This window comes from Varanus komodoensis, unplaced genomic scaffold, assembly GCF_004798865.1.
Source record: "Varanus komodoensis strain SLA01 unplaced genomic scaffold, ASM479886v1 scaffold33, whole genome shotgun sequence".
Taxonomy (NCBI): Eukaryota; Metazoa; Chordata; class Lepidosauria; order Squamata; family Varanidae; genus Varanus; species Varanus komodoensis.
The window spans coordinates 10,701,988-10,729,300 of NW_025335817.1; the positions used below are offsets into that span (position 1 = coordinate 10,701,988).

The 27,313-nt window shown below is 43.5% G+C and overlaps 1 protein-coding gene across 2 annotated transcripts in view; it reads right to left on the reverse strand.

Moving 5' to 3' along the window:
* Nucleotides 1-27,313, reverse strand: part of FANCI (FA complementation group I) — a 42,385-nt gene that overhangs the window by 196 nt on the left and 14,876 nt on the right. For both annotated transcript variants that reach the window (XM_044438707.1, XM_044438708.1), the window contains 23 exons: nucleotides 26,771-26,901; nucleotides 24,168-24,238; nucleotides 21,892-22,006; nucleotides 18,329-18,451; nucleotides 17,911-17,979; nucleotides 16,278-16,379; nucleotides 13,995-14,177; nucleotides 13,142-13,263; nucleotides 12,634-12,798; nucleotides 11,136-11,315; nucleotides 9,458-9,624; nucleotides 9,043-9,122; nucleotides 8,611-8,727; nucleotides 7,183-7,234; nucleotides 6,437-6,564; nucleotides 6,080-6,148; nucleotides 5,851-5,941; nucleotides 4,447-4,631; nucleotides 3,340-3,396; nucleotides 3,179-3,238; nucleotides 2,061-2,141; nucleotides 863-958; nucleotides 317-442 (listed from right to left, as the gene is read on the reverse strand). In XM_044438707.1, the coding sequence (XP_044294642.1) occupies nucleotides 317-442; nucleotides 863-958; nucleotides 2,061-2,141; nucleotides 3,179-3,238; nucleotides 3,340-3,396; nucleotides 4,447-4,631; nucleotides 5,851-5,941; nucleotides 6,080-6,148; nucleotides 6,437-6,564; nucleotides 7,183-7,234; nucleotides 8,611-8,727; nucleotides 9,043-9,122; nucleotides 9,458-9,624; nucleotides 11,136-11,315; nucleotides 12,634-12,798; nucleotides 13,142-13,263; nucleotides 13,995-14,177; nucleotides 16,278-16,379; nucleotides 17,911-17,979; nucleotides 18,329-18,451; nucleotides 21,892-22,006; nucleotides 24,168-24,238; nucleotides 26,771-26,901 (2,570 nt within the window). The remainder of the gene's footprint in view (nucleotides 1-316; nucleotides 443-862; nucleotides 959-2,060; nucleotides 2,142-3,178; nucleotides 3,239-3,339; nucleotides 3,397-4,446; nucleotides 4,632-5,850; nucleotides 5,942-6,079; nucleotides 6,149-6,436; nucleotides 6,565-7,182; nucleotides 7,235-8,610; nucleotides 8,728-9,042; nucleotides 9,123-9,457; nucleotides 9,625-11,135; nucleotides 11,316-12,633; nucleotides 12,799-13,141; nucleotides 13,264-13,994; nucleotides 14,178-16,277; nucleotides 16,380-17,910; nucleotides 17,980-18,328; nucleotides 18,452-21,891; nucleotides 22,007-24,167; nucleotides 24,239-26,770; nucleotides 26,902-27,313) is intronic.

Here is a 27,313-nt window from a genome sequence, read left to right on the forward strand (position 1 = left end):
CTACTGAAACAGTGGATTGTTCATAAGCTGCTTCTTGGACAAAGGTGCTGTCTGCTATGACATGTGGCCTTCTGATTGTTGCCTCTAGCTAAGAAATAGCTTTTGGGGGGAGGGGTGAAGAGAAATGTGGCATTAAAAGTTCCTCCCTTTGTAAATGACCGGGGTGTTGCTATCCCCTTTCCCCTGCCGCTTGCTGGGTGATGTGATGCAGGTTGGCAATGGTGCTCAGCTTCCAAGCAGGACTGGGGAAGGAGCAGCATACCCTTCATCACCAGGAAACAGATCAATCTCTCTGTACTTTCAAATACGTGCTGACCTGCTCGTTGTCTGGCTCATTCTCTGCATTTGCACCATTCTGTTCCTGGAAGGCACTCTCCAGCATAGAGACATTGATACGGAAGTCTCGCGAGGTGCTCAGTTTCATATACTGCATTAGGTTGACCTGCAACAACCAAAAAGAAGGTCAGAGGTTTAACTTATCAAATGCACACCTGAACATTAAGGGGGGAAAGAGCACATTCTACACCAGAGTAAGAGCAGAAAGAACTTCTTCCAATAGAAGAGCAAGTACTAGGGGTCTCTTATTTTTTTTAGTCAGTTTTGTGTTTATGAATACAGATGTAGACTCTGCTGTTTTTATCAGATGCTACTTTGAATTGATATATCAGGAATCTCAATTACATGTGCAGATCCAAATGAAAATCATGAATCCATGAACAGGGCAGGCCCTTAACTTCATCTCATCCATGGTACTTAGGTTTTGCAGTATAAATAGAACAATTTATTACTAAATTGCACTGTCCTAGTTGCCAGGGCATTCCAACATGACACAATAATGTTCTTAGGCTAGAAAGAATGTTACCTTTGATTTTTTTGAGAGATGGATCAGAACATTTTCATATTGTTCTATAGCAAAAATCAGGTTTGGAATTGGCTTACTCTCCCGCAACACTTTAGCCTACAGAGGGATGGAAAATATGCAAAATAAGTAGGTTGGCGGCACAGAATTATAGGATCTCACAGTAAAAGCTGTGCACACCTTTCAGCAGCAAGAATTCTTTAAAAAGAACATATTTCACTGTGACCTTATTCATTACATTCTTGTGGTTTTAAAATGTTGATAAGGTAATCTTGAAAGTAAATGTTTCAGTGCCCGGAATCAGTGACTGCAGAATTTCTGGTAAGTTCATCTTAGAGTTTATTGTTGTTTATTTTCAGCTTCAGTCAAGCTATTGTCTTGCAGCAGAGGAACTAGTGCACATGCTAGCAATAAGGAGCTAGATTCTAGCTTAATTCTCACTGTGGCAAAATTGTGTCTGGGCTTTAGGGTGGACTCTTGTGATGGCATCTCCTCCAAATAAAAAGCCAGCATGTCAACAGGAAGGGTTCTTGTTTCACTTTCTTTCCGATGTGCTAATTTTCTATTGATATTTTGTGGGAAGAAACATTCCTCATTTAAGTCCCCAACTGTAGCATGAATGAAGCTTCAGGGAGACTGAGATCCACTTTTCCCCTGCGGGACTCCCCCATATTAGCATTCCTGCTGCCACCATATTGCCAACAAAAAAAACCTGATTTGATGCCGAATTCTGATGACAAATTGCAGTAGAGGCTTAAAGGGAAAAAGTTCAATTTAAATTTGTACCCAATTAGAAGATCCTTAACCATTTGCCTGTCAATCTTGGGCTGCCATCCTGCACCTTCAGATTATTGAACAGCAATAGAAGACACAACTAAGCACGTCTTTTGATGTGGTGGGAGGTCTTTTCTCCAACTTCCACATTTTAAACACCAGTGTTAAGTTTGCCCTATTTTTCTCCCCTATTTTCTCTAATATTAGAGGAGCACATGGATGGTACCCCATTCCACTTTTCTGCTCTTTAATAACACATTTCCCTTGCTCTGCTTGTAGAATTCCAAAACAAAACTCTAAAAAGCCATGCAACTGTAGGATTACAGTTGAAATGCAGAAAATGTTATACCCAAGAAAAAAGGTTCAGTACACTCTGCTAGGGTACTATATACAATATTCCAAAGTAAGGACAAGGTAGCCAACTCACCATGACTGTGGACATCTCTGTCGCTGTTTTGTCCTTTTTCTTGTTTGCTCCTCCAAAGCTCAAGGTTTCACTCTGGATGTTCTGAAGAAAGGAGAACACAAGAAACAGTCTGGGAAAGGAACTGGCTACTTGGCTAGTGGGGAGAGGTGTGGCAAGTTGCATACTTGTTGTCAGTCTACTCAGTATTAGGAGAATAACAGTTTGTGGTCATCTTAATTATAAGCAATTCACAAAAAAGATTCTTTTCCAGGAGTCCACTGCTGCATTTAGAGATTCTGTTTTCTACTGATTCACTCCAGGCTTGCCCGCTTCTGCTACCTTAGCTCTGATCTAATCATAATCCCAGGGGCATTAATTCTGAGTAATGCCATTCCTTCTATCTTGACCTAGAAATACCCAGATTCTCATTTGCAGCATCCATTCAAAAGCTTCCCTGGATGCCAAGCCTGTACAGTTCTGCACTCGCATTGAAAGTTCTCTGCCAGCAACACCTTAAAGAAAGTTGCACTCAAAACCTGGATACTTTTCTTTCCACTGCTAAGTGCCCCACTTATGCCATTGTGTTAGGTGCACAATGCAGCTTTCTGAACAAACAGGTTCTGTTGTTCTGAATCTATACTTTAAAGGCTGTGGGCAACAGTTACTGAACTCTCAGGTAGCTCAATACGATTTCCTGCAATTAGAGACCAGCTTTCAATATCTTGAATAGCATTTTTCCATTTCTCATGACGAACTAAAGAAACAACCATTGCAGACCAAAGTGATTTTTTAAAACTCGCACAATTTGTTTAGCTCTTCTGAGTGCCATGTGTGTTGTCCAAGCAAAAATCATTTTTTTAAAAAACTGCATGCAGGTCCGACTAACAGTATCAGCTTCTGAAAAACACAGCATGCTGAAAGAAAGCTTGAAGCAATTTCAGGGCCACTAGGGAGTTTCACTGTCATGTAACACATCTCATGAAACTCGGGGAAGTCTCCTATCCAGATCAAAACAACTTTTTCTTCAACAGGCTTATTCCCCACCCCACCCTCCCACCAGCCATGCAGTGCTATTTTTTCTGCTGCTATATTTAGGACCAAAGTGTGAAATGAGAAATACGGCTTTTTGTTTATCTCACCTGCACATACGTGATGAAAGCATAACACTGTGGGGTTAAGTGGGAACCAGAGAGCCTAACCTAGAGAGAGGATTGCACTGTTATTCCAAGAACTTCTGTGAGCATGACAGAAAAAACACAAATGCCCAATATTGGGAATTTACAGAATAAAACAAACTCACCAGCTTTTCAAACCGTCCTGAAATTCCCCCAGTTATGCTCCGACACAGCTGGAGATGCTAGGAAATTAAAGCAAGAGGAAATGGTGTACAAATGGCAGGGTCTTTTTGTTACTGAACCCAAATAGTCTGCACTCCATTACGTCACCCCTTGGGCCTTAAGAAAAGCAGGAGACACCCTGCTACCTGACCCCCTATCATTTGAATTTGGCAGGCAGAGTTTTGTTTCAGGACCTTCTTTGGAGTGGTGCCCTCCCACTGGAATTATCTTCCTGCACAGGCTTATATGGTGAGCTCTCTTCCAGCTTTCAGGAAAGCACCTCTCCCTGTTTTAGGTCGCTTAGAATAATGAGTTTTAGGATTGTGTTCAGTTTTGGGCCCCTCATTACAGAAAGGATATAGTCAGGTTAGAGTCAGTGCAGCGTAGGGCCACAAGGTTGGTGGCCAGTTTGCAGGGGATGCCGTATGAGGCGAGACTGAGGGAACTGGGTCTCTTCAGCCTGGAGAAGAGGAGACTCAGAGGGGATTTGTTGGCGACATACAGGTATGTGAGGGGATGTCACATGGAGATGGGTAGAGACCTGTTCTCCCCTGCAGAGGAAGGCAGAACATGCTCCAATGGAGCAAAGCTCATGGAGCCAAGGTTCCATTTGGATGCCAGGAAGCACTTCCTGACAGTCAGGACCCCAAGGGTGTGGAATGGTCTTCCCTGGGAGGTGGTTGAGGCCCCATCAGTGCGGGTGTTCAAGGATAGGATGGACATCCACATGGTGGGCATGTCGTGAGCGGAGCCGGCTGGTGCCGAAGGTCAGACTAGATGGCCCGGGAGGCCCCTTCTGACTCGCTCTGTTTTCTATGTTTCTATGTTTCATCATTCTATGTTTAATAGTTGAAATATATTTAAATGGCTAAACTAAATGGAAAGAGAAAGAACCTATTAGTTTAGATAGCAGAATCAACATTTCATATTAATACTGGCATGATCTACACACTACATGACTCAACCCAAGAATGGCCTTTTCTAGCTTTTAGACTCCAGACTACGTAGCTTGAGCTTAGAGGAAGTTGGTGATTGGGCTTTTGAACCCCACCAAGGTCAAAATCACTTACATATTTTGCAAGGGCAGTGAGAACAGCATACATCTTGCTCACACTCCTGAGCAGCATGTCCACACAACTCCTAGAAGGTAACGCTGTTTGCACTAGCTCATGGTAAGCAGTTAGCAAGGTCCCGAGCTGAATAATGATTGCCTTTTCTAATGGATCTATCTGGTTTGGTGCTTGTGAGGCATCCTCTACCCAAAAAAGAAAAAAAAAGAAAAGTTAGGTACAAGCCACAAAAATTTGATGCAGGCCTAGTAGGAATGAACATGTATGCATGAAACTGCATTCTTCTTGAAAAATCAGGTATACAGCTTGGGTAGCTCCTAGATCAGTGTGAGCAGGTTATGCTGAATTTGAGATGGCTCAAAGTCACCCAGTGAGCTTGAGGACTAAGTGGGGGCTAGCAAGATCTCTTGGAGTCCAGGCCAACATTCTGACTACTACACAAAGATGGGATCTCATGCAGCAGTTGCTAGATGTGTCTTCTACCAGCTTCAGTTCATGTGGGAAAGACCCTGAGAATCTGGCCATGGTCATTTACATCCTTGTCAGTTTTCACGTTGCATTACTGTAACACATTCTATATGGGGCTGCTTTTGCATTCATTTTAGAAACTTCATTTGGTCCAGAATGTGGCTACCAGAAGGTTTAACTCAGTAAGGCAAAGAGGAGAACATAGCTCCTGTATCTGAGGTGACTTGGGGCCAGTCACTGATACTTTGGCTGATCTACCTCAGAGAGTTGTGGTGAGGGTAAAGTGGAAAGATGAAAGACTATGACGCTGTTTTGGTTTTTTGCAAGAGGGAAAAGGGCATGATAAATTGTGATAAATAAAACTACAACAGCAAGTGAACAAAGCTGCTTCTGAGCTCAAATGAAAGTGCCAGCTTAAATTAATGAGACTGGCAATGTATCTTAACACTCCACTCATCTGAAATTGCCTGAACAGTAGGATGCTGTATAGAGGCCTTCTTCATATTTCCTCACCCCACCATCTAAGGTATATCTGATGGGCACAAGCGATAGGTCTTTGTCTGTGGGAGTACTAAGACAGTAGACCATCATACCAAAGCAAGTTAAATTGCCTCTATCGAACTTTGGCTTTAGTGGGGTCCCTTTCCAAAAAGAACAGAGCTTCAATCAATCCAAAGGATCAATTGTCTCCGATTCTACTTTTAGAGAACAAGTATGGTTAGCTGAACCTTCTCTCTCGGATTTTTTTGTAATCAAATACTTCTTTTTTAAGAGGAATAGGCTCAATTAAAAAAAGCTTGAGGGTGGCTGATCTAGAACTTGCTTTATGCTAATTGTGTGCTTTATACAAGAAAAGGCAATTATAACAGAGATGGCTGCTTACTGTTACCCACAGCCAAGCAACTTTTCAGGGCAACCAGTCTTTGAACTTTTTACCTGCTGCCTCTGAGCACAACTTGCTCTTCATCTTATTGACCAGCCAGTCCACCTCTTCAAGGACCTTCTCTGCTTGACCCAAAACCAGCAACTACAAAAGAGACAGAAGGCATGAGATGTTTTGAGAGCAGCTTATTGTGCATACACAGTGCACTGACTGTGGAGCAGAATTAATTTTTCACATTTTTACAAACATCCTTCACCAGAGTTAACTGCTTGTTGGACTCACACAAACTGTAGGTGCTGCCGTTTTTAAGTTCACAATAGCAAAGTGGGACTGATGCTCCATTTCAAGATCCTGGATAAAGAGACAGGCAGTAATTTAATAAAAAATGTTTAACATGTTTTTATTTGCACAACAATCTTATGAGACTGGCTCAAGGTCAATCAGAGCTCTTTTTGAGTATGTGGAGATTTGAGCACAGAACCTTTTGATCTGAATGCAACATTCTAGCCTTTGCACCATACTGGTGCTCTTCATTTCATTTGGGGAGGGAAGTTGGAAGATGCAGCACACACAGTCTCTGCATCGGCAAATGCATGCAGGTTTGAGTTCAGCCCCAAAGGCCTAGCTGCTCCTTCTCACCTGGTCTATGTCTCCAAATCGAGCATGAATATCCTGGGCAAGCTCACGCAATACACTAACTGGGCTCTTAATGAGAGTGTGTAGACTGAAGAGCAGGGCTAGCAAGCCTTTGCAGCAAGGTGCATCTTCTACAGAGAGGAAAAACCAGTGAGTAAGCTAAGAAGACACCTTGACAAATCTACTGGGTTAAAGCAGTGGACAGCTCGAGTCAGCACAGCATCTTGTCTCTAATAAACCTGGCAAAGAAAGAACACAACTTAATTTCCAAACCATGGTCAAATGGTTTGGAGATTTAGGCACTTAAGTAAGGCACCTCCATGGCTCAGGTGCACTTTCCTGCATGCCTCCCACCTTCAGATTCAGGGTAAACGACTGGGTTTTTTTATGGTTAGCATTACACCTGCCCTGGCAGTTTCACTAACGGTGGTTAGCTAAAACCAGTTTTACCTATGGTTGTGAAAACAGGTGCAGACATAATGCTAACCACCATTCTGAGTCTGAAAGGGGGGAGAGGAGAATTTGCTACCCGGAACTATGCATCTTAACCATGGAAGATCAGGCAATTTTTCATCTACACATGGGCCTCATCAGTAGGGTGAACATCCCTGACTCCTGCCAGACAGCTGCTGGTACCTTTACCCCCATGTTTCTCGTTAGTGCTTCTGGAAAACCCAGTGCGAACATTCTGCTGGGTGCCCCCTAGCTCCAAGATTCTCAAGGCAGACCAACCAATTCAAAACTCTTACCCAGGCTAGTTTCTTTGCAAATCTTGACTGTCCATGATAACAGCTGCACAAACTGAGCAGAGAGAAATGTCTCATTATTATGTATGCATGCACAGATTTGATTTTATACTATTCCACTTAACATACAACGGACAAGAATCCCACAGTAGTTTACAAAAGGTGAACAACAACATTGTCATCAAAAGAGCAGAGTAAAGAGATGATGATTATAACAGTTTGCTGCTGCTTCTCCTGCTCACAGAGGAACTGGTTCTCATGGGGTCCTGTGACAGGAGAAGGGCTGTAGTCACAGGCTGGTGAAGCAGCACCAAGCAGAAAAGGGAATGATTGCAGCTTGACTCCTTGGCTGCTGCTTCACAATCAAAATGGTAACCAAGAAACAAAACGAGACAGGAGGGGGGGTCCCCTGGGCCATCTAGTCTGACCCCTGGCTCCAGCCGGCTCCGCTCAAGTAGTCCCCAACATGTGGTTGTCCAATCCTTATGATTATGGTTATTTCAGGACAGGGAAGATGCAGTGCTCTATATTGTTGGAACTGCAAATTCCACCATCCTTCACCACTAGTTAGTTAGATACAGCAACATCAGGAGAGCCATATGTTCCCCTCACCTGACCTAGGCAGGATAAGAAGCCTTAAAAGAAAAAAAAATACAAGAGCCTCTGTTAGCACCTCCCTTCCAGATCATTCCCTGCCTTCACCCAGGACAGAGCATGTGCATTTCTCTCCCACAAGAAGCTCTTCAGAGTATATTTTATTCTCCAAAACTATTCTAATGTACTGTCTTTGACCTGCACGAGCTCCTTTCTAAAGCTCCATCTGATTGTTCTTTAAAGGAGTCTGTAGGACAGAAAAGGACAAGAATTCATGTCATATCCCTGCCTTTTTCTGAGCAGTGAGGGAGAAGATAGAAACATAGAAACAAAGCGAATCAGAACTCCCCCCATATCTAGTCTCATCTCGTATCTAGTCTGACCCCCAGCTCCAGCCAGCTCTGTTCATGTAACCCCCAACATGTGATTGTCCAGTATCGAAACATAGAAAGATAATCTATCAAAAATGCCTCCATACACCACAAACTGAAAGGCTGTGTTGCCCCTGTAGCAAAGGGATGGTGAGGCCTCATGAATTAAGTGTGCACCCCACCATCCTTTTCAACAAGCAGGGGTTCTGACAAGATGTGTCAGCATGGGAAGGAGTCTTTGAAGACAGAAAGCACACTGAGAACACTGTTTTAATCTGATGCTTCTGTCCATATAAGACAGACAAAACAGAAGTGATGAGAAGGAAGAGGGGATATAACTCCATGTTGAAACCTTGCAGGCTAAAATCAATGCCCATCCATTGAGCTCTTTTCAATCTATCTATGAAGATCCTCCTTACACCACTCCAGCATTGCACCCACAGCCACTGGTGAACGCATTAAATACCTGCGGAGAAGAAGGCTCCAGCAGCTTTGAAAGTGTTGTGAGAATGTTGATCAACAGAAGGGCTTCCTTGCTATTGAAGTCATCTTCAGCATTGTTGAGCAGGTTCAGCAGAGACCTCTGAAATGGAAGAAAAAGTGGATGGAACTCACAAGCAGGAAACACATAAGGGAAACCTGTAGAAGGAGGGAAAAAAGATGGTGGGGGGAGGGGGACAAATGCTTGAAGAATCAAACCCAGCCCAATACTGGAGGAAGGTTTCCCAAATGGGGAAAGTGAAAGAATCCTTTTCTAGGCTCACTTCAATGGAGAATTATTTTTGTACTTGAAAGCAGCAAGCTAAAACCACAGGGCTGCTACCTGTTCTTCCTGAACTAGAGTCGATCCTACAAGTGGCTCAGCACCAGCATCGCCTTTCAGCCTGGAACTGTTTACCTGAAACTGTCGAATCTGGAAAGCAGTTCTTTCTGTAACGTTAACGTCCATCCCTTCTTCTGCATCTTCATTTGTAATCTCTGGCAAGAGGGGATGGAAAATGGCACTGAGGCAGAAACTGAGGCCAGGAGAAAGGATCCATTACAGCTTTATTATAAAAACACACATCCAGTACTATCACTACCTTGACATGCAATGATCAGAGCTAGGTTCAGCCAAAATTTGAGGGGCGGAGGGAGTTGGAGAGCAACTGTTTGGTAGTGTTGGCCTCTCAGTCACATTTTGCCATCAACATGTTTGGCCTATGCCAAGAATACCAATCCTTGACTTTGACTTACTAAAAATATATATATATATATCCTCTCTTTCTGTAATAGTCCTCCAAGCTACAACAACAACAACAACAAATGCCTACCCAAACCCTGTAGAAATTGTGGAATCTTTGCCGGATAAAGCTGTTGCACAGTGTTAAAGATCCGCAGCAAAGCCTCCAAGCACAACAGCGAGATGCTCTTGCCCTTTTCCTTCTTGGCCAGTTCTTCAGCTGCAGGTGGGATTGAGGTGTATCTCCACAACAGGACTCTGCAAGAAAAGTAGGGGGGCAAAGGGTAACTGCAGTCCAGCAGGCCTTTTCACTTGCAAGTTTCTCCTGCTCAATCTTGCAAAGCAAAGTGTGTAATTTGTGGTACGCCCAGTCAACCACCACCCTCAAGCCACACTTTGCAGTCCATCACCTGCTTCACAGTCCCTTGTAGTCTCAGGCAGGCAGTAAACACAGAGAGTGCATCAAGCAGGGGATGACGTATCTGTGGCATGTGATGGGTCCCCAGTGAGCATGCTGTCTTGTGGCAGGCAAGGGCAACCCAAGTTGGGTGAGAGGCTGGATCAGCCTGCCCGACCCTCCATGTGTGAAACTGTGTCACTGGAGACAGTGACCACATGAGGATAATAAACTCTTCTGTGCACACACGCACTCTTTTTCCCAGGAAGCGGCTTTGCCAGCTTCTCCCATAGGGGAGTGTATGCAGGGCAGGTGAGCCATCCAGAACCGAGCTAGGAGCTCAAGGGACAGCAGGAAATGGGCAGGGAACTCCCCTGTGAAATGCCTTCTCCTCTGGGGACGCTGCTGTATGGGCATAAGCTGGCAATTGGAGGGACACTCGTTCAGCCGCTGGGCTCAGTTTCAGGCGCTTCACCCAGACAGAAACTTTCCCAATGGCAGCAGGAAAACCTGGCGGACTGAGTAGGATGCACTGAAGGGCGCTGGAGCACGCCTTGCGATTTCCTTTGCCACTGCTGCCACCAAGGAGCAGAGGGGCCACTGGCTATGGACACCTGCCTAGATAAAATCACCCTGAGATGATTTTGAGCAGGAAAGGATATGTTTACTGAACACAGGCCTTCTAAATGTGGGGGGCTGTGGGGGGGACATTTCCCAGTGGCAGCTGCTGTAGACCGAATGGGGCAGCAACACCAGCCAGAAGGGACAAAGGATGGATTTGATATATTACTGCCCTCCTCTGGGGCCACTGCCCTGAGAATTCCAAGGGTTTGGAGTTGTTGCTACCACCAACAGGAACTGAGCAGCAGGTACACCTGGACTTGGTATCCTATGAAGAATTTCCATATATATATTCTTTTGATGGTGAGGAAGATCATTGCCAAGAGAGTTGGGCGTCATTGAAATCTCCTGGTATTCCAAGACAGCTCAAAGGGAATGCTCATTTCTCCTTTCTCAGGAATTCTAGCATATTTTCCAACATATGCTTGAATATACTTTCTGGGATCCATCATTATAATGGTTGTATCTTCTGCTGATAAACCTGATTTGATTATTGTGAACCACCATGGAAATTTTACAAATATTGTAAAATAGAAATGAAATGGTTTTCCCTGTTTCAAATGCCTTCTCCTCAATTGTCTCGAAGGTCTAGGAAGGCAATTTTCCCAAACTCCGACTCCAGTTTAGCTTTGAACAACTCTTACAGATTTTACGTTTCCTGCTTTTATATGCAATAGTTTGAGATACTAAGCTGCCACGCCCTTTACCACCACCACACCAAGCCTGCTGGACCCCCCAGCATATGACTCACTGGGTGATGCTGCAGAGGTTTTGGAACATCTTCTCTTGGTTCTGCCCATCAGGCCCATCGGTTTGCCCTGCCTCCTCCAGTTGCTGCACTTTCTGCAGTGCCACACTGACAGCATAACGCATGAATTCACTGCTGGAGCGCAGAACAGCCAGGCTCTCCTCATGGATTTGGGAACAGTCCCTAAAGAGTCGGAAAGAGGATCCCTGATGCTGATCTCATGGCAGAGAATGAAATCAGGAAGGCGGTCAGACCAAAAAGTGCTAGAACCACGGGCGGCTTCAACTCATTTCACAATGCTTGGGACAATGCATGCTAGTAGCAATGAAAAGAAACACACTAAAAGCCTAAAGGACTGTGTATGGGGGCTATTGGGGCTCACCGCCTCACACGGGGTGTTCAGAGAGGTTGCAGACTCACCTTCCAGTGAAGATTCACCTGTGCCCCAACCCTGGACAGACCAAGGTGACGGTGCGGGGAAAGCCAAAAGCTGGAGAATGGTGCTGTGGCAGGGATAAGCAGGGAAATGAGGAGCAGCTGGTGGCGGGGCAGGGCAGAGAGTTTGGTCAAGGGAAATGAAGTGTGGCGAGAAGAGTGGGAGGAGGCAAAGAGAGTGGAAGAAGGTGGGCAGGGTGGGCACTGGGGAATCCAGACACCTTCCCCAGAGGGAGTGGGCAAGGAAATGTGCCAGGCTGATTTGCAAGCTCAGGGAAGCGGGTAGAAGGCAGTGCCAAGGAGAAGCTGCCTGCCTGGGGAAGAAGTGGATGCAGAACCCCTGAAGGAAGAAGCCTTGCCCAGAGAGGCTGGAACCTCGCAGGCATGTCTGAGGAGCCTGGAGGCAGGAAGGGTGACGGTGCTCACTGCCTTCACCGGAAGACAGAAGGGAAATGCTTGGGGAAGTGTGTGGTGTGGAAGGCAAGAGAAGCTGTGCAGGGGTGGTGTTCAGTGGTAATCTAAACACTGAATAAAAGTCACTAAAAGTCACTAATCCTGGGAGGATGTATCATGATGGAGGCAATGGAGTGGGGAACGGGGTTATGTTCTCCCCCCACACCCCCACACCCCCAACTCCATGACACTGTGTACTGAAACAAGTGAAAACTGACCAGAGCCTGGGATGTTTAAGAGCCTGAAACTGACCAGTTTAAGCCTGGAATGTATGCTGAGTTATACCAAAGACCTGGTGCAATTTTGAAAATAGTGATCAGAGTACGATCCCATTCAAGATACAAGTACTGGCAAGAAGTTCCAAAATCTTAAATTGAATTTCGCAAGGGGAAATATTAAAAAGGGAGCATTCTGGGAAGTTGAGAGGAGGAAATGAGAGATTCAGAAGTCAAAAGGATCAATATAAGGACTCAGAGGATACTGCCTATCAGAAGAAAACAGCCCAGCACAATTTTTGGTTTAGGACAAGTCCAGTACACAATATTTTAAATCAGAATTAGGTGGGATATAAACATCATAAGAAAGAAACCTCTCTGTCATGAAAGCTCCTTACCTGAAAAGACTTGTAAGCAAGGTGCATACAAAACCCATAGAAAGGAGGCTTCGGGCAACTTTGTTTGCTGAAGGGGGCTTGTTCTTTCCGGCTTTCTCTTTCAGAATTTCACAGAGTTTGGTGTAACACTTGAACAGGCCAAGAACATTTTCAAACTTGCTCTTACTGCAACACACATTACCAGAAGGTGAAAATAAAATCCCAAAGACATGAGACTGAAACCTTTCAGACAGAGGCTATCTATTCTTTGTTGACTTGTCCATGGGCTATGGAGGTTAGGATAGACAATGCCACATTCATATATGCATCATTATGATGGTTCTGATTTTAGCACTAAGATATATCTTCTTTCCTTTAAAGATAGTTGATTGTTGATTTTTAAAATAAGCACAATGTTTAACACACACACACATCAAGTTCAAATGCCGTAAAGAGTGTTCACTTCATAAGAGCTACAAGATACTTGCACAAGGGCACGTGCAAGGCTGAAAGAGAATGCATTCCTTACCTGAAATTCCCTGTGATGAAGTTATACTCCATCAGGACTTCACACACCCCCATCACTAAAATGGCAAAGATGGTGTTCGTCAATCCCACTCCAGTAGACTGAGAGAAGTCTGCTGACTTATCCTGTGTAGCAAAAACAATGAGACTAGAATCTTAGTTAGGACCCTTAGGATATGGAATGGGCTTCCACGGGAGGTGGTTGAAGCCCCATTGATGAGGGTGTTCAAGGATGGGTAGGCAGATCATGAGCAGAGCTGGCTGGAGCTGGGTGGTCAGACTAGATGGCCCGGGAGACCCCTTCTAGCTCACTCTGTTTCTATGTTCTATCTATCTATGTTCGGTGCAGAAAAAAAATTGAAAGGGTCCAGAGGAGGGGAAACCAAAGTGATCCAGGGTTTGGAAACACTGCCCTATTAGGAGATACTGAGAGAACAGGGCATATTCATCCTTGGGAAGAGAAGACTGAGGAGGGACATGATATCCCGCTATAAGTACATCAAAGGCTGTCACAAAGAGGAAGGTCAAGATCTCTTCTCACTAATAGCAGAGTGTAGGACACAGAATAATCAAGTCAAGCTGCAACAACTCAGATTCAAGCTAGATATCAGGACAAGTTTCCTCAATGACAGAGCAATATGACAGTGGAACCAGCTGCCTAGAGAGGTGCTGGACTGTCCCACACTACAGACATTCAAAAAGAAACTGGGCAGCCATCTGAGTGGGATGGTGTAACTTGGTGTCCTGCAACAGCAGGGGGTTGGACCCAATGGCCTTCATGGCTCCTTCCAACACTACTATTCTGATTCTCTCCACACCACTGCAACGGAATGGAGTTCTTCCCGTTCCCAAGTTACCAGTTCAAAATCTTCTAGTTCACTCTTGATCATTCGCTGTGTGATAGACTGCAGCATCTCATCCAACTCTTGTTTGAAGCCTTTATCTTCCTCCTCCTCATCATCATCCTCAGCTTGTTGATGCAAGGCTAAAGTGCTCTTATACCAAGCTAGGCAATGATGGATGCAGCAGAGCAAGTGAGCCTGAAACAATCATGGCATTATCTGTCACATGATTTCTTCTGATACGCTTTACTCCTCAGGAAGATGCTTTAATTCCAAATACTGCCCTAGTGCTATTGGTGGAAGGGGAGCAAGAGGCTAAGCAATCACACACATATGATCAAGCTCTAGCTTAAAAAAGATCTACTTGGTGTGATGGCCTTCCAATAGTTTGTCCCAAGTTTGCTAAAAATAGCAGCCACTGGCATAAGAAGGAGATCAGAATTGTAACCATAGAGTACAAGCATGGGATTTATCCTCCTATCACATCTTTCCTTGTAGAAACTCTCACTCTTTCTCTCTGTGAATGTGCATGGTGGGTGGGGGGGGAGAAAAACTGGGGCACATATTTCTCCACCCCAATTTTTTTCCTGGACTTTTTCCCTATTTCCCTCCAAACCTTTAACATCTCTACTTGAGCAGTGTGATGTGGTGGTTAAGAAGGTGGATGGATAGCCAGAAGCATGGCTTCCGGATCAAGAGAGGTGTTAGTACTGCTCTGTAAGACTCTGGTGTGCCCACAACTGGAGTACTGTGTCCAATTCTGGACTCCACATTATTTATTCATTTTTATTTATTTAGGAAACTTTTATGCCGCCCCATTCACCGAAGCCTCAGGGCGGCTCACATCAATAGATAAATAAGCACAATATAAAAACAATATAATTTAAGTGGCCAAGGATATAAAATAAATACATAATATTAACAATTAAATTAACAATTAAAATGACATTTAAATGAAACATTATAAGAGAGACAGCTAGGTTAGAATCCGTTCAGTGCAGGTTTACAAGGATGGTAGCCAGATTAGAGGGATGCCATATGATATGAGAATGATGGAGCAGGGTCTTTTCAGCCTGGAAGAGAGGAGTCAGGGGGGATCTTATAGCAACATATAGGTATGGGAAGGGGTGTCATGGTTCTCTCCTGTGGTGAGGACAGGATGCAGTTCAATGGGGCAAAGCTCAAGGAACCAGGTTTCAGATTCAGAAAGTACTTCCTGATTGTTAGGACCCCTAGGAAATGGAATGGGCTTCCAAGGGAGGTGGTAGGGGCCCCATCAGTGAGGATGTTCAAGAATGATTGGATAACCGCATTTTAAGTATTACATGAGAGGAGCCAGCTGGAGCCAGGGGTCAGACTAGATGGTCGGGGAGACCCCCTTCTGATTCTGTCCATATTAAGGAGCACAAACATGATGTGGGAGGAGGATTCCTTAGTGTGCAAGCTGATGTGGAAACGCTTTCCCAAAGAAAAGGCAAAAATATGACATGAAAAGGATTGCCCACAATCAGCTCATAGCCCTTTGCAAGCTACAAGAGCTGAAGCAGCAAACAAGAACAAGTCCCGTTTCTTCCCCCAGTCCCACCCTCCCAATGCCCACCCTACACTGCCTTTTTGTGGTTCACCTTCACATCCTGTAAGGAAGATGCCCTACACCTTCCGTGCAAGGATGTGTGTGCAAGTTCCCTTTTTGTGCACAGGCTAGAAGTACAAAACAATGAAGAAGCTTATCCACCTTAAAACTAACACAATTAATAATGTGTTACAATAATGTGAGATCTGTAGGGCTGCAGGACCCATTTCATCCCATTTGATGCATGAGGAGTTCTCCTTACTCAGAAAATATAAATGCTCATGCTCATCATCATCCATCCATCCCATGAATGCAAAAGAGAAAAGTTGTAGGGTCAAATAACAATGCAAATGTGCAGGGCAAACAAGATGGAATGCCATTCACACAATTAGCAATTGTGTGAATGGGTGTTATAAAGTTTCCGGTACATGGTGCATTCAAGAAGGCTTTTAACCCTTTTTCCTCCAATCAGGAGACTCTCTACACCTCCTATCTGCATAGGAAGAAAAGTTCTCATATGCACTGATAAGACTTTTTCTTACAACATTAATGCACCATGCTATAGTTTAGTGTTATGTGAATTAACAGGTGGTTCAAGATTAAAGGACCAGCACTTTATGGAAAATATTTTGGTGCTTCCCTGTGAAAGATACTGTTTATACACACACACTCAGATGCCAGCAGAGCTGAAAATACAGCCCCATTATCTGACTTTCCTTTCTCACCAAAGGTTCTTGCAGGCAGATTTGGTCTCTCTGAGCTAAGATGCATCTCTGTAGTTTTATTGGGGGCAGTAGGTCAGGTTCTGTTTCATAATAATACTTCATCTGCAACAATAAATAAAAAACGTTAACACTTAACAAGTGACTCCCATCCCATTTTGGCACAAGGCAAAAGGAGGGGAGGGAAAGAAAGGAAAGCAATGCAATTAAAATAAAAGGAAGAAGAAACAAGTCTTCCCTAGCTTAGGTTGCTGATTTAGGCTAAAGACCAGGATAAGCACAAGGGACTTCTGCTGGTGCCCAAGCTCAGCTTCTTGCTGGTCCACTACTCAGCTGACACATGTATGTATGATTTATTTAGAGTATTTGTATGCCGTCCCATCGCATAGCCTCAGGACGGCTTACATAAATAAGAAAAATAAAACATAATACAATTATGTAGCTCAGATATGCTTCATGCTCCCTCCCATTTTTCAGAAAGGATAGTCTCCCCACAGATGCCCAACTTCTTTATCTATTGACATGCTACTATTTTTGAAAGTAGTTCCTTTGTTTTTAAACTTCTGAGAAACTGAGGGAAGGGGATGACTTCATGGTAAGTACAATGGACAGCCAGGCAGCATTCGTCAGAACTGGCCTCTCTTGGAAACACAAGGAACACTGCTTCTGCATCAAATTCAATGACCGTCCAAAGGGGGCAAGTGTGGATCTACAGCAGGTTCATTGCTCAAAGTAAGTACATTTGCAAAACAGGACACTGCTTTTACAGAGTCAGACCATTGACCTATATAGCCTGGTACTGCTGACACTGACTCTGTGCTTTCAGCAGTTTTCCCAGCCCCATGGAGATGCCCGGAACTGAGCTTGGAATCTTCTGTATGCTAAGTGGTACAGAACCCTAACCCCTAACCTGATAAGGCATTTGGGACTTCCATCTGTTTTATTCTTCTGTCACCATGCTACCTTTAATACCTATTATGAATTGCAGGTGCACAGAGGCAGAAGTTAAGACATCAATGATTGTGTGTCTCCTGTCTTTTATCATCAGCTGTGAGAGCTGGAAACACAGCTTTTAATATACTCTTAAAGAGAGAGCTGAGATTCTAAATTATGGCTATCCCATGACATTTGCCTATAATTTCCAGTTATCTATAGAACTGAGGTGGGCAATTCGTGGTGCTCCAGATGGTGTTGAACTGCAACTCCTACCATAACTTATGTGTTGCCTATTATTGCTACATAACATGGCTAACTGGTTGGATACCTAAAACAAGTCCTGTAACCATACACGTGAACCAAAGTATGGAGGTCTAAAAGCTTATACTACCATATCTTTACAGATACCACAGGATTCTTTGAATTGATTCTAATGCACCATGCTATGGTTTAGTGTTATGCAAATGAACCGCAGTTTCACACCTTTCCTCTATCACATGCGCGTGGAAATATTTTTGCTCCTTTCAGCAAATGAGGATGTTCCCCTTCCCAGAAAACCAGAAGTGGAAGCCAGACTCTGAAACCAGGATGAAAGTGGAAGAGCATGCAACCTTGAGGCTAAAGCATGTAATACTGAGCAATGCTTTGGCCTTAGGTCTGAACTAAGCATGTGATGTGTGATCCGCCATATGTACCGTACCTGGGATAACAGTGTCTTCAGAATGGAATTACTCAGTTGTGAATTCCTGCGCAGGACATCATACAAACCCTGTGAAGAGCAGAACATAAAAATGCCGAGATACACATACCTGCTTGTTATGGAGAGATCATAAGCGAGTGATGATCCCCACAATGTGACAAACAACCTTCTTGGTCCTTTTACAAAACGAATCTGTAAAACCAAATCAAATCCTATCCAGTGGCCTGCACAGCATGGAGGGGTAAGAATGTACCATCAGATATTATCATAATCATGGTTCCTGCAGCATGAAGACTTGTCCTATTAGAAATTGCACTGAGGCCTGCAGATGCCAACAGTATTAATCCCCTCCCCTGACACTGTCTGGACTGCTATTAGTAGTGAAGAGATTACATGGAATTTCAAAGAGAATCCTTACCTCATAGAGCATGAGTCTGACATCGACCTGCTGACTTAAACATCTCCTCAAGCTACCCAGAATTTCTAGACAAAAGGCCTCATTGGCTGCCTCATTATAGCGGGTATGGACATCCACCTGGACCTGAAAGGCAGTACCAGAGTCATGCACAGCCACCTCTTGTCTGCTATGGCTAAAGGTACTATTCGGTGCACAGTTGCTCAGAGAGCAAGCCCCATGGAACACAGTAGAGCTTACTTCTCAATAAATCCATCCTGTTAAGCAACACAATATAAACTAGGCACTTACCAATTCAAGACCACACAATTGGAGGTGCAAGCCTTGACAATACCGCTAGTTAGCAAGGAGGGGAGGCAAAGGAGAGCACCACCATGGATTTGAAAAGAGGTGGTAACAGCGATTAGATGTAAGAGGAACCTCTGTAGGAAGTGGGCACTGGGGCAAGTAGACAAAAGGGTATACCGGCGGGAGGAGGCCCGTTGCAGAAGGATACTTCGCAAGGCTAAGGCTGATTATGAGCTGAGACTTGCAAAGAATATCAGGAGCAACAAGATGAGCTTCTATCAACATGTTAATAGCAAGAGGAAGGGGAGACAGGCAGTGGGACCACTTAGTAAGGAAGAAGGGGATTCAGTGACTGATGTGAGGTAACAGGCACAGATGCTAAATGACTATTTTGCCTCTGTGTTCTCTCCAAAGCAGGATGGAAGAAGATCTACATGGGTGACCAGAGGAGATTCTTAGAGGCTGAGAAGCCCTGGACATTACAAAGGCACTGGGCCCTGATGGGTTGCACAGGGGGTCTCTCATGTCCACTGGCCTCCATTTTTGAAGCCTCCTGGAGAACAGGTGAGATTCCAGAGGACTGGAGGGTGGTGCCAATGGTCCCAATTTTCAAAAAGGGTAGAGACAGGATATGGGGAATTACAGGCCAGTTAGCCTTACATCTATTCTGGAAAAGACAGTGGAAAGGCTCATAATAGTGAGAGATCTAGTAACCCTAGATAGGGAAGGGAGGCTGGCGGCCACGCAACATGGCTTCCGCAAAAACAGATCCTGCCAGGCAAACCTTGTGGCTAGATGGAGGGAGCATGGTGAATGTGTTTTACCTGAATTTCAGCAAGGCCTTTGACAAAGTGCTGCGTGATATCCTGGATGAGAAATTGAGTTTTGGGATAAACTGCTGGTTGATGGACCGAAAGCAGAGAGTAACTATTAGTGGGGAATCATCAAGATGGCAGCCAGTGACAAGTGGCATCCCTCAGGGCTCTGTTCTGGGACCAATCCTGTTCAATCTTTTCATCAGTGACGTGGAAGAAGGGGTGAAAAGTCTGCTGATCAAATGTGCAAACAATACTAAAATGGGAGCAGTGGCACAACTGAGGAGTGGGTCTTCCAGATCCAGAAGGATCTGGACAGACTATGGAAGTGGGCAGGGGACAACAGGATGGCGTTCAATGTGGATAAGTGCAAGGTCTTCCACTTGGAGTATAGGAATGGCTGTCGTAAGTACAAGTTAGGGGAAAGTGGCTGGAAAGCAGCACTTGTGAAAGGGACCTCGGGGTGCTAGTTGACTGCAGCCTAAACATGAGTCAGCAGTGTGATGCGGTGGTTAAGAGGGTGAACGCTACCCTTGGTTGCATAGCCAGGAGTGTGGCTTCTAGATCGAGACAGGTATTACTACCACTCTATATGACTCTGGTACACCTACAATTGGAGTATTGAGTTCAATTCTGGGCTCCACATTACAGGAAGAATATAGCCAGGTTCGAATCAGTGCAGCATAGGGCCACAAGGATGGTGGCTGGATTGCAGGGAGAGCCATATGAGACAAGACTGAGGGAGCTGGGTCTTTTCAGTCTGGAGAAGGGGAGACTCAGAGGGGACCTGTTGGTGACATAGAGCTATGTGAGGGGGTGTCACACAGAGGTGGGTAGAGGCCTGTTTTCCCCTGCAGAGGAGGGCAAGACGCATTCCAATGGAGCAAAGCTCAGAGAACCAAGGTTCAATTTGGATGCCAGGAAGTACTTCCTGACATTAAGGACCCCTAGGACATGGAATGGTCTTCCATGGGAGGTGGTTGAAGCCCCACCGGTGAGGTTGTTCATGAATAGACTGTACATGCACATGGTAGGCATGTCACGGGCGGAGCTGGCAGGAGCCAGGGGTCAGATTAGATGGCCCAGGAGACCCTTTCTGACTTGCTCTGTTTTTATGTTTCTAATTTAGCTCTTGAGAAGCAATGCTTGTAATGCACTGGTGTACTTTTTCTAGCATATGGGACTAGTAGTTTTTTTCCTGTGTAATTGTGGTATAAATATGACTGCCAGAATAAATTATTAGGGGCCACGGGGGCCTACAGATTTGAAGTGATGTTTCTAATGATCACTGATCCTTTCTCAGCCTGCCTTCACCAAAAGGTTGACCAAGCACCCATCTAACCTCTGAGCATTCCCATGCCTTGACCTATAAGGAGATAAGGACTTCCTTCTAAAAATATAGTGCCTTGACAGTTCTGCAACATAAGGCATTAAAACTCTGCAAGCAAGTCCACATTCTGTACCTGAAACGTATTAGGAAGATACAAAGCTGCCTTCTACCAGATCAGAACAATGGTGAGCAGGATCTCAGGCAACAGGAGATGACAATGAGATGCTGCTAGTTGGATGGAAAACACCTTGGAGATGTGCAGTTCCCTTCATTCACCGTGATAGCCTTTGCTGGCTAAGGTTGTTGGAATTTTGGCCCAATAGCAACTGGAAAGCCATACAATCCCTACCATTGGAGCCAGACAGGAATCCTTTGGAACCCTTTAGCTGGAGTTATAAGGGACTGAAGCCAGGAACTTCTGTATGCCCAAGTTCTAGCACTCTGCTCAGGCCCCTCCCCATTACAAGTATTACAGAAATTAAATTCATTCTTTGCCGAGATGTGACCAGCTTGGGGAACTTCAAGAAAGGATTTAGACAACAGTGGGAAGCATTTGTGGAAAGCATAGTTAAAACACTCTGACACTGGGGAGGAACAAGGTACTGAAAAAAGGGGGAGAGGACATTCTTATTTTCAAACTGCTGCTGCTGTCATACTGCCAGCTCTGCCATCATTCCCAAAACTACTCAACTCCTTTAAATTCTGGCTGACAAGACAGCTACACAATCAGCTACGAGTGTGATCTGCTTAGATGGCCCTCAGGCCAATTAGCCAAAAATAAGTCTAAACATAAAACAAAGGGTAAAAATAACTGTTTTGTAATGTTAGACAAGAAGTCCTGCACTTGCTATTTCCATCAGCATCTGAGCACTTACAACCAGGAAAAAAGTGACGACTTTCCTTCCTTTGTTCCCAATATCTCATATTGAGACCAAAAAAGTTAAAATTACTGATTCACAAAGCATTCATGAATTTGTCTTATCCCGTTAAAAACTTTCTGAGCTGGTGGCTCCGACCCTACTTTGTGGCAGCAAGTTCAATGGCATATTAACTCCTGTACATCCATTACTGCAGCAGAACCAACAGCTACCTGGGGCTGCAAACCACAAAGCACCGGCACCAGCTGTGCTTACCTGAACTGCGCCAATTGCCTGGCTGCACTGTGAAGAGCTCAAGCTGCCCAGAACCTTAAAATTCTTCAGGAGCAGCAGAAACCCAGCCACTGCAGCCTTACGGGCATCCAGTTGCCTGTAATCAAGATGGAGAGAGAAGAATTGGAGGGAAATGTCCTAAGAAGCTTCAGCAGAGTATTCTGGTACAGCGTATCTTCAATCTCTTGCTCAAGTAATCATTTTAGACGGGACTTTACTGACTGAACTGTCTTGAAACTGGGGAAACGGTGAGCTGTTTTATTTAATCAGGGGGAAATCGAGCAAATGAAAAGCTTTTCCCTAAAATAAATAGAAATATTTTAATTTCATAACTATCTCCCTTTTAAGCAGGTATAATGTTGTAAGCAGGTATAATGTAGTGCAAAAAAGCACCTGGATTTCATGACCAACATTTCTGGATTATTCTCAAAGGTTCTTAAGTTTTAGCAACACATTTAAGAATAGAGTGGTGCCTCATAGTTAGCAGACTTGAACTTCAAATGATCCAGAGTTCGAATGCTAAAGTCAAGATTAAATCACTCCTATGTTCGAACAGTGCTTCGATGTTTGAACGGCAAGCAAAGTGAAAAAATGCAGTCATGGCATAATCATCATCTCTTGTGTGCCCAAGTCGTCTCTTGAGTTTTCATTGATTTTCAGTGCTTTATTTTTCGATTATATACAAGGTGTGATCAAATAAAACAGTGAATGTTTAAATAAAAAAATTATTACAGTAAAAGACACATTGCCGTTAATCCTCATCAAAACACGCCTCCTTGCTTCGAACACACGTATCCCGTTGTTCTTGCCACTTTCTGAAGCAGTACGGAGGTCCTCTTTTGTGAGTGTCTTAGTTGGGCTGTTGTAGCTGCCGCGATGTCCCGAATCGATTCAAAACGCACACCGCTATCTGTCGAACAACAACATTACGGTGTGTCCTCACCCACCTTATTCACCAGATCTGGCACTGTGAGACTTCCAACTCATCCCCAAAGTCAAAATGACCAGGAAAGGTAAATATTTTGAATCAAATGAAGTGTGTTTTTTGATCATACCTCGTATATAATCACTCCTCAGTAAGATACAGTAAATGCACTAACATAACACTACTTCAAACTTAATTCATTTCAGGAGGCTGTATATGCTGCCTAAGTTTATCAAAATGGGTTTTGTTTAGGGTCTGGGAACAGATTAATTCACTTTCCACTATTTCTAATGGGGAAAATTAATCCAGACTTCAAACAATTCAGAGTTCAAATGGCCTCCTGAAACGAATTAAGTTCAAAGTAAAAGATACCATTGTACCTGCTTGCTTTGATATTGATAAATCTAATAGGACGCCTGATTTAGATCAGTCCAAACTTGGGGAAATCATGTTCCAATGGAAGGACAGCCAAGAGGGAAATCGTTTTTCTTTCATGTGTTCTTTGATAACTAGATGCAACACATAAAGCAGCTAATGTTTAGGCATTGTATCTGCTCCAATAGGCAAGAATATAGTGCCTGATTAAGTCATAATGGGAAGCCACAGTTTCCCATTATGAGAATGTACCACAAAAAGCCTTGGACATGGCCATTCCCTGGCACTTTGCCCATTTGCACACAACAGGAGGAGTTAAAAGGTTTTGTTTGTAGCCTGGAATGAATTGTAGTTTAGCATTCCATCAGAATATAGGAAACTGGTTTGCTCAAACTTTTTGCAAAATAAGATCAGAAACTATAGTTGATTCTAGTATGTAGTAACTACCAAAGCAGTTTCCTATACTCCAATATAATGGAAATGTGTGGTTTGTTCCTACCCACAAAATTTAAATTTCTTCCATCTTGGATGCAGTGCATTGTCACAAGTGGAAATAATGGTTTCTTCATCCTATCTAAACCCATCCAGTGAAAAAAATAAAACCAGAAGAAAAACAGGTTTTAAATGCACAAATTAAGACAACACAATGGGAATTGTCTTAGACCATTTACTTGGAGCTTTTGTTCAGCAGTTCAGTTTGAACTTTCCACGGGGCACATCTACAGTTTTGTTTTGCTAAAATGTATAGAAAAACTGCATTCTGCCTTAAAAGTCAATAAATTAACATTGAGAGCTATCTCCCAAAAAGACACCTTGATTTTCTGAGACCTAAGAGATTTTGGCAGAGTGATGAAAGTTTTTAATCACAAATTAAGAAAAAAAGGGAGCGGGAAAAAATCACAGGCCTCAGGAGAATGTTCATTCTGGAAATGTATATATTTCAAAAATACCAACTTACCCAGAGAACATTGATTTGCGAAGAACAAGGATCAGGGAGTCCCTCATAGACATGCTTATTTTGAGAAGGGGCTGGGAATAAAAAAAGCACATTATTCCAACACTCAGCAGTTTCAGTCAACAAGGAATTTCTCTAAAGGAGCAATAGCAGTAGGAAAGCCAAGAAGGCAAAGCAAGGAAGGACATTGTTTTAGCATAACCACACTATGGGCCACAGGAGAACTTCTCGTAGGCCACAAGAAAGGCACAGTCTACTGTGAGGCCTGAGTAGTCACCCACAGAAAAGATCATAGAATCACAGAACAGTAGAGTTGGAAGGGACCATGAAGCCCATCAGGTCCAACCGCTCCTGTTGCAGGACTCAACTCATCCCACCCAGAGTCCAGTTTCTTTTTGAATGTCTCTAGTGTGGGAGAGCCCAGCACCTTTCTGGGCAACTGCTTCCACTGTCATATTGCTCTGACACTGAGGAAACTTCCTGATATATAGCCTGAACCTGGGCTGTTGCAACTTGACTTGATTAATGCATGGCCTACACTCAGGTATCAGTGAGAAGAGATCTTGACCTTCCTCTTTGTGGCAGCCTTTGAAGTACTTATATAGGGATATCATGCGCCCCTCAGTCTTCTCTTCTCAAGGCTGAACATGCCCAGTTCTCATAGTCTCTCCTCAAAGGGCAGTGTTTCCAAACCCTGGACAATTATTGTTGCCCTCCTCTGGACCATTTCTAATTTTTCTGCAACTTTCTTAAATCTTGGTGCCCAGAACAGGACACAGTATTCCAAATGAAGTCTGACTGTGAGGAGTATAGGGGAACTACTACTACTAATGCTATTTTGGAATATATTAACAAAAGTATTACTTCCATGATTTGGAAGTAATACTTTTGTTAATGTATCCCAAAATAGCATTTGCCCCTTTTGCAGCTGTATTGCATTTCTGGCTCATATTTAGCCTGTTATCCACAGGAACTCCAAGGTCTTTATCTTTTTCAGTTCTGTTGAGCCACGCATTCCCCATCTTGTATCAATGCATTTGGTTTCTTTTTTCTAGGTGGAGGATTTGGCACTTATCCTTATTGAATTTCATTGTGCTGTTTTCAGTCCAGTGTTCAAGTTTATCAAGAACACTGATTTATTCATTCCGGATCTTCATTCTGTTTTCTAGGTGTTTGCCATCCTACCCAGTTTTTTATGATCTGCAAATCTAATTATCTTTCCTTGTACTTTCTCATCTAAATCATTAACAAAGATGAAGAGGACTGAACCCTGCAGCACCCCATTGGTTACCTCCATCCATTTTGAGAAGGTGCTACTGATGAGCATGCTTTCTGTCCAATTTAGCAGCCACAGTGTTCTCTCTGTCCATTTGGGAGGTTAGTCAGTCAAAAATGAGATTAAATTAGTCTGTCAGGATTTATTTTTGATAAATCCATGCTGGCTTCTATTAATCGCTGCATTTTCTTCAAGATGTTTCCAGATGGATTTTTAATGATTTGCTCCAGAATTTTTCCAGGGATTGATGTCAGACTCATTGGTCTGTAGTTCCCAGGGTCATCTCTCCGCCCCCGCCCCCCGCCCTTGGAAGATAGGGACGTTAGCCTTTCTCCAGTCATCTGGTACTTCCTCTGTTTTCCAAGATTATACAATTAGTGTCTTAAACAAAAAAGAATCTGTAAGCTGCTTTGTTTTGTAACTTGAGCTATTTGATTGTATCTTCTACTTCGCTGCAAAATCTACAGAAAGAAAACTTTTAAAGCGTTGTTTCAGTGTTTTGTTTTTTCATTTTTACCTTGTAAGTTAATATTGCACTGGATCCAAATTTAGTCATACTTGGAGAAGACCCACTGAAAACAATGGGTATTAAGTTAATCCTGACTACCCTACCTTTTAATAATGTTAATAAGGCTATCTACTCTCCTTGAATTTTTACTATCATCTTACTTTAATATTATACTTCTTGTTTTGTAATCTGCCCAGGTGTTTGATGGGAGGCCACTAATACTAATAAAAACTGGTTTTGACTGCAAGAATAAAGTGCCTCTAAGTTTAATTTGGAGAATAGCAGGCAACAGCTCTTAGAAGTTGCAAAATGGTTTGTAGGAAGAAATGGGTAGGGTTCCAGCTCTCAAGCCAGTGCTAGCATCCATTGGAGCAACACTACGATCCCTCTTGCAATGCTTGGACTTTTCCCTGACCCTAAACACAAGGCTGATTGAAACATGCAGGGCTTCTCTGGGCATTGCCTAGACTGCTTGCCAGAAGGAACCTTTCTCCCTCTGTCTCTAATGGCCCACTGCAACTGGGCAAAGACATTTGTTTTCTGGAAACAAATTCCTCTTACCTGATGAATTGTTTAAACTTCCCAATCTGTTAATTTAAATGTTTTAGCACATGCTTCTAATTGTTTATAGTTGTTTGAATGGATGGCTAATAAAACCTCCATGAACTTTAAAAAAACAGAAAGATTAATGTTTTAATTAATAAGATAATCTAAGAGTAAGTGCATTTTACTTATAATTACTTTAATATACTCTTCTTTATATATCTTCTGATTTTAAGCTGATATACTACTATAAGTTAATAGAAAACCAAATGACCTTACCTGTACAGCCTTAAGAAGCCCTTGCACTGTGTCAAGGGGCAGGAATGAAAAATGATCAAAGGCTTCTGTGATTTTGGAGGAAGAGTTCTGAAGAAAAAGTGGTGCAGAGATGATAATACTGGACAACAGATCTGAAACAAGATTAACAAGAAGAGATGTAATTTACAATGAAGTCAGAAGGAAAAAAAGGTTCAACTGTCAGAAGCCTGAGAGAGGAAATACTAAAGCAGGGGTGCAGAATTTCAGGCCTGGAGGAAATCCAGTCTCCTGGGATTATGCAGATGACTCACAACATTTCACTAATCACCAATCATTTCTAGGTTTCCTGGCTATTGTGCAGTTTTCCCGCCCATTCTAAATGTTTGGAATACCTGCCAGGTATATTTACTGGCAGGAACACTCTTAAAGGCAAAACACGCTATTTTGGGGCCCCAATCAACCCTTTTCTGGTCCTACCCACCACTGAAACATAGCCAGATGGGTTTCAATTCCCCCTACCCTCCATAGATGCAACATATTTGCAAAATTAATTATTAAACAATC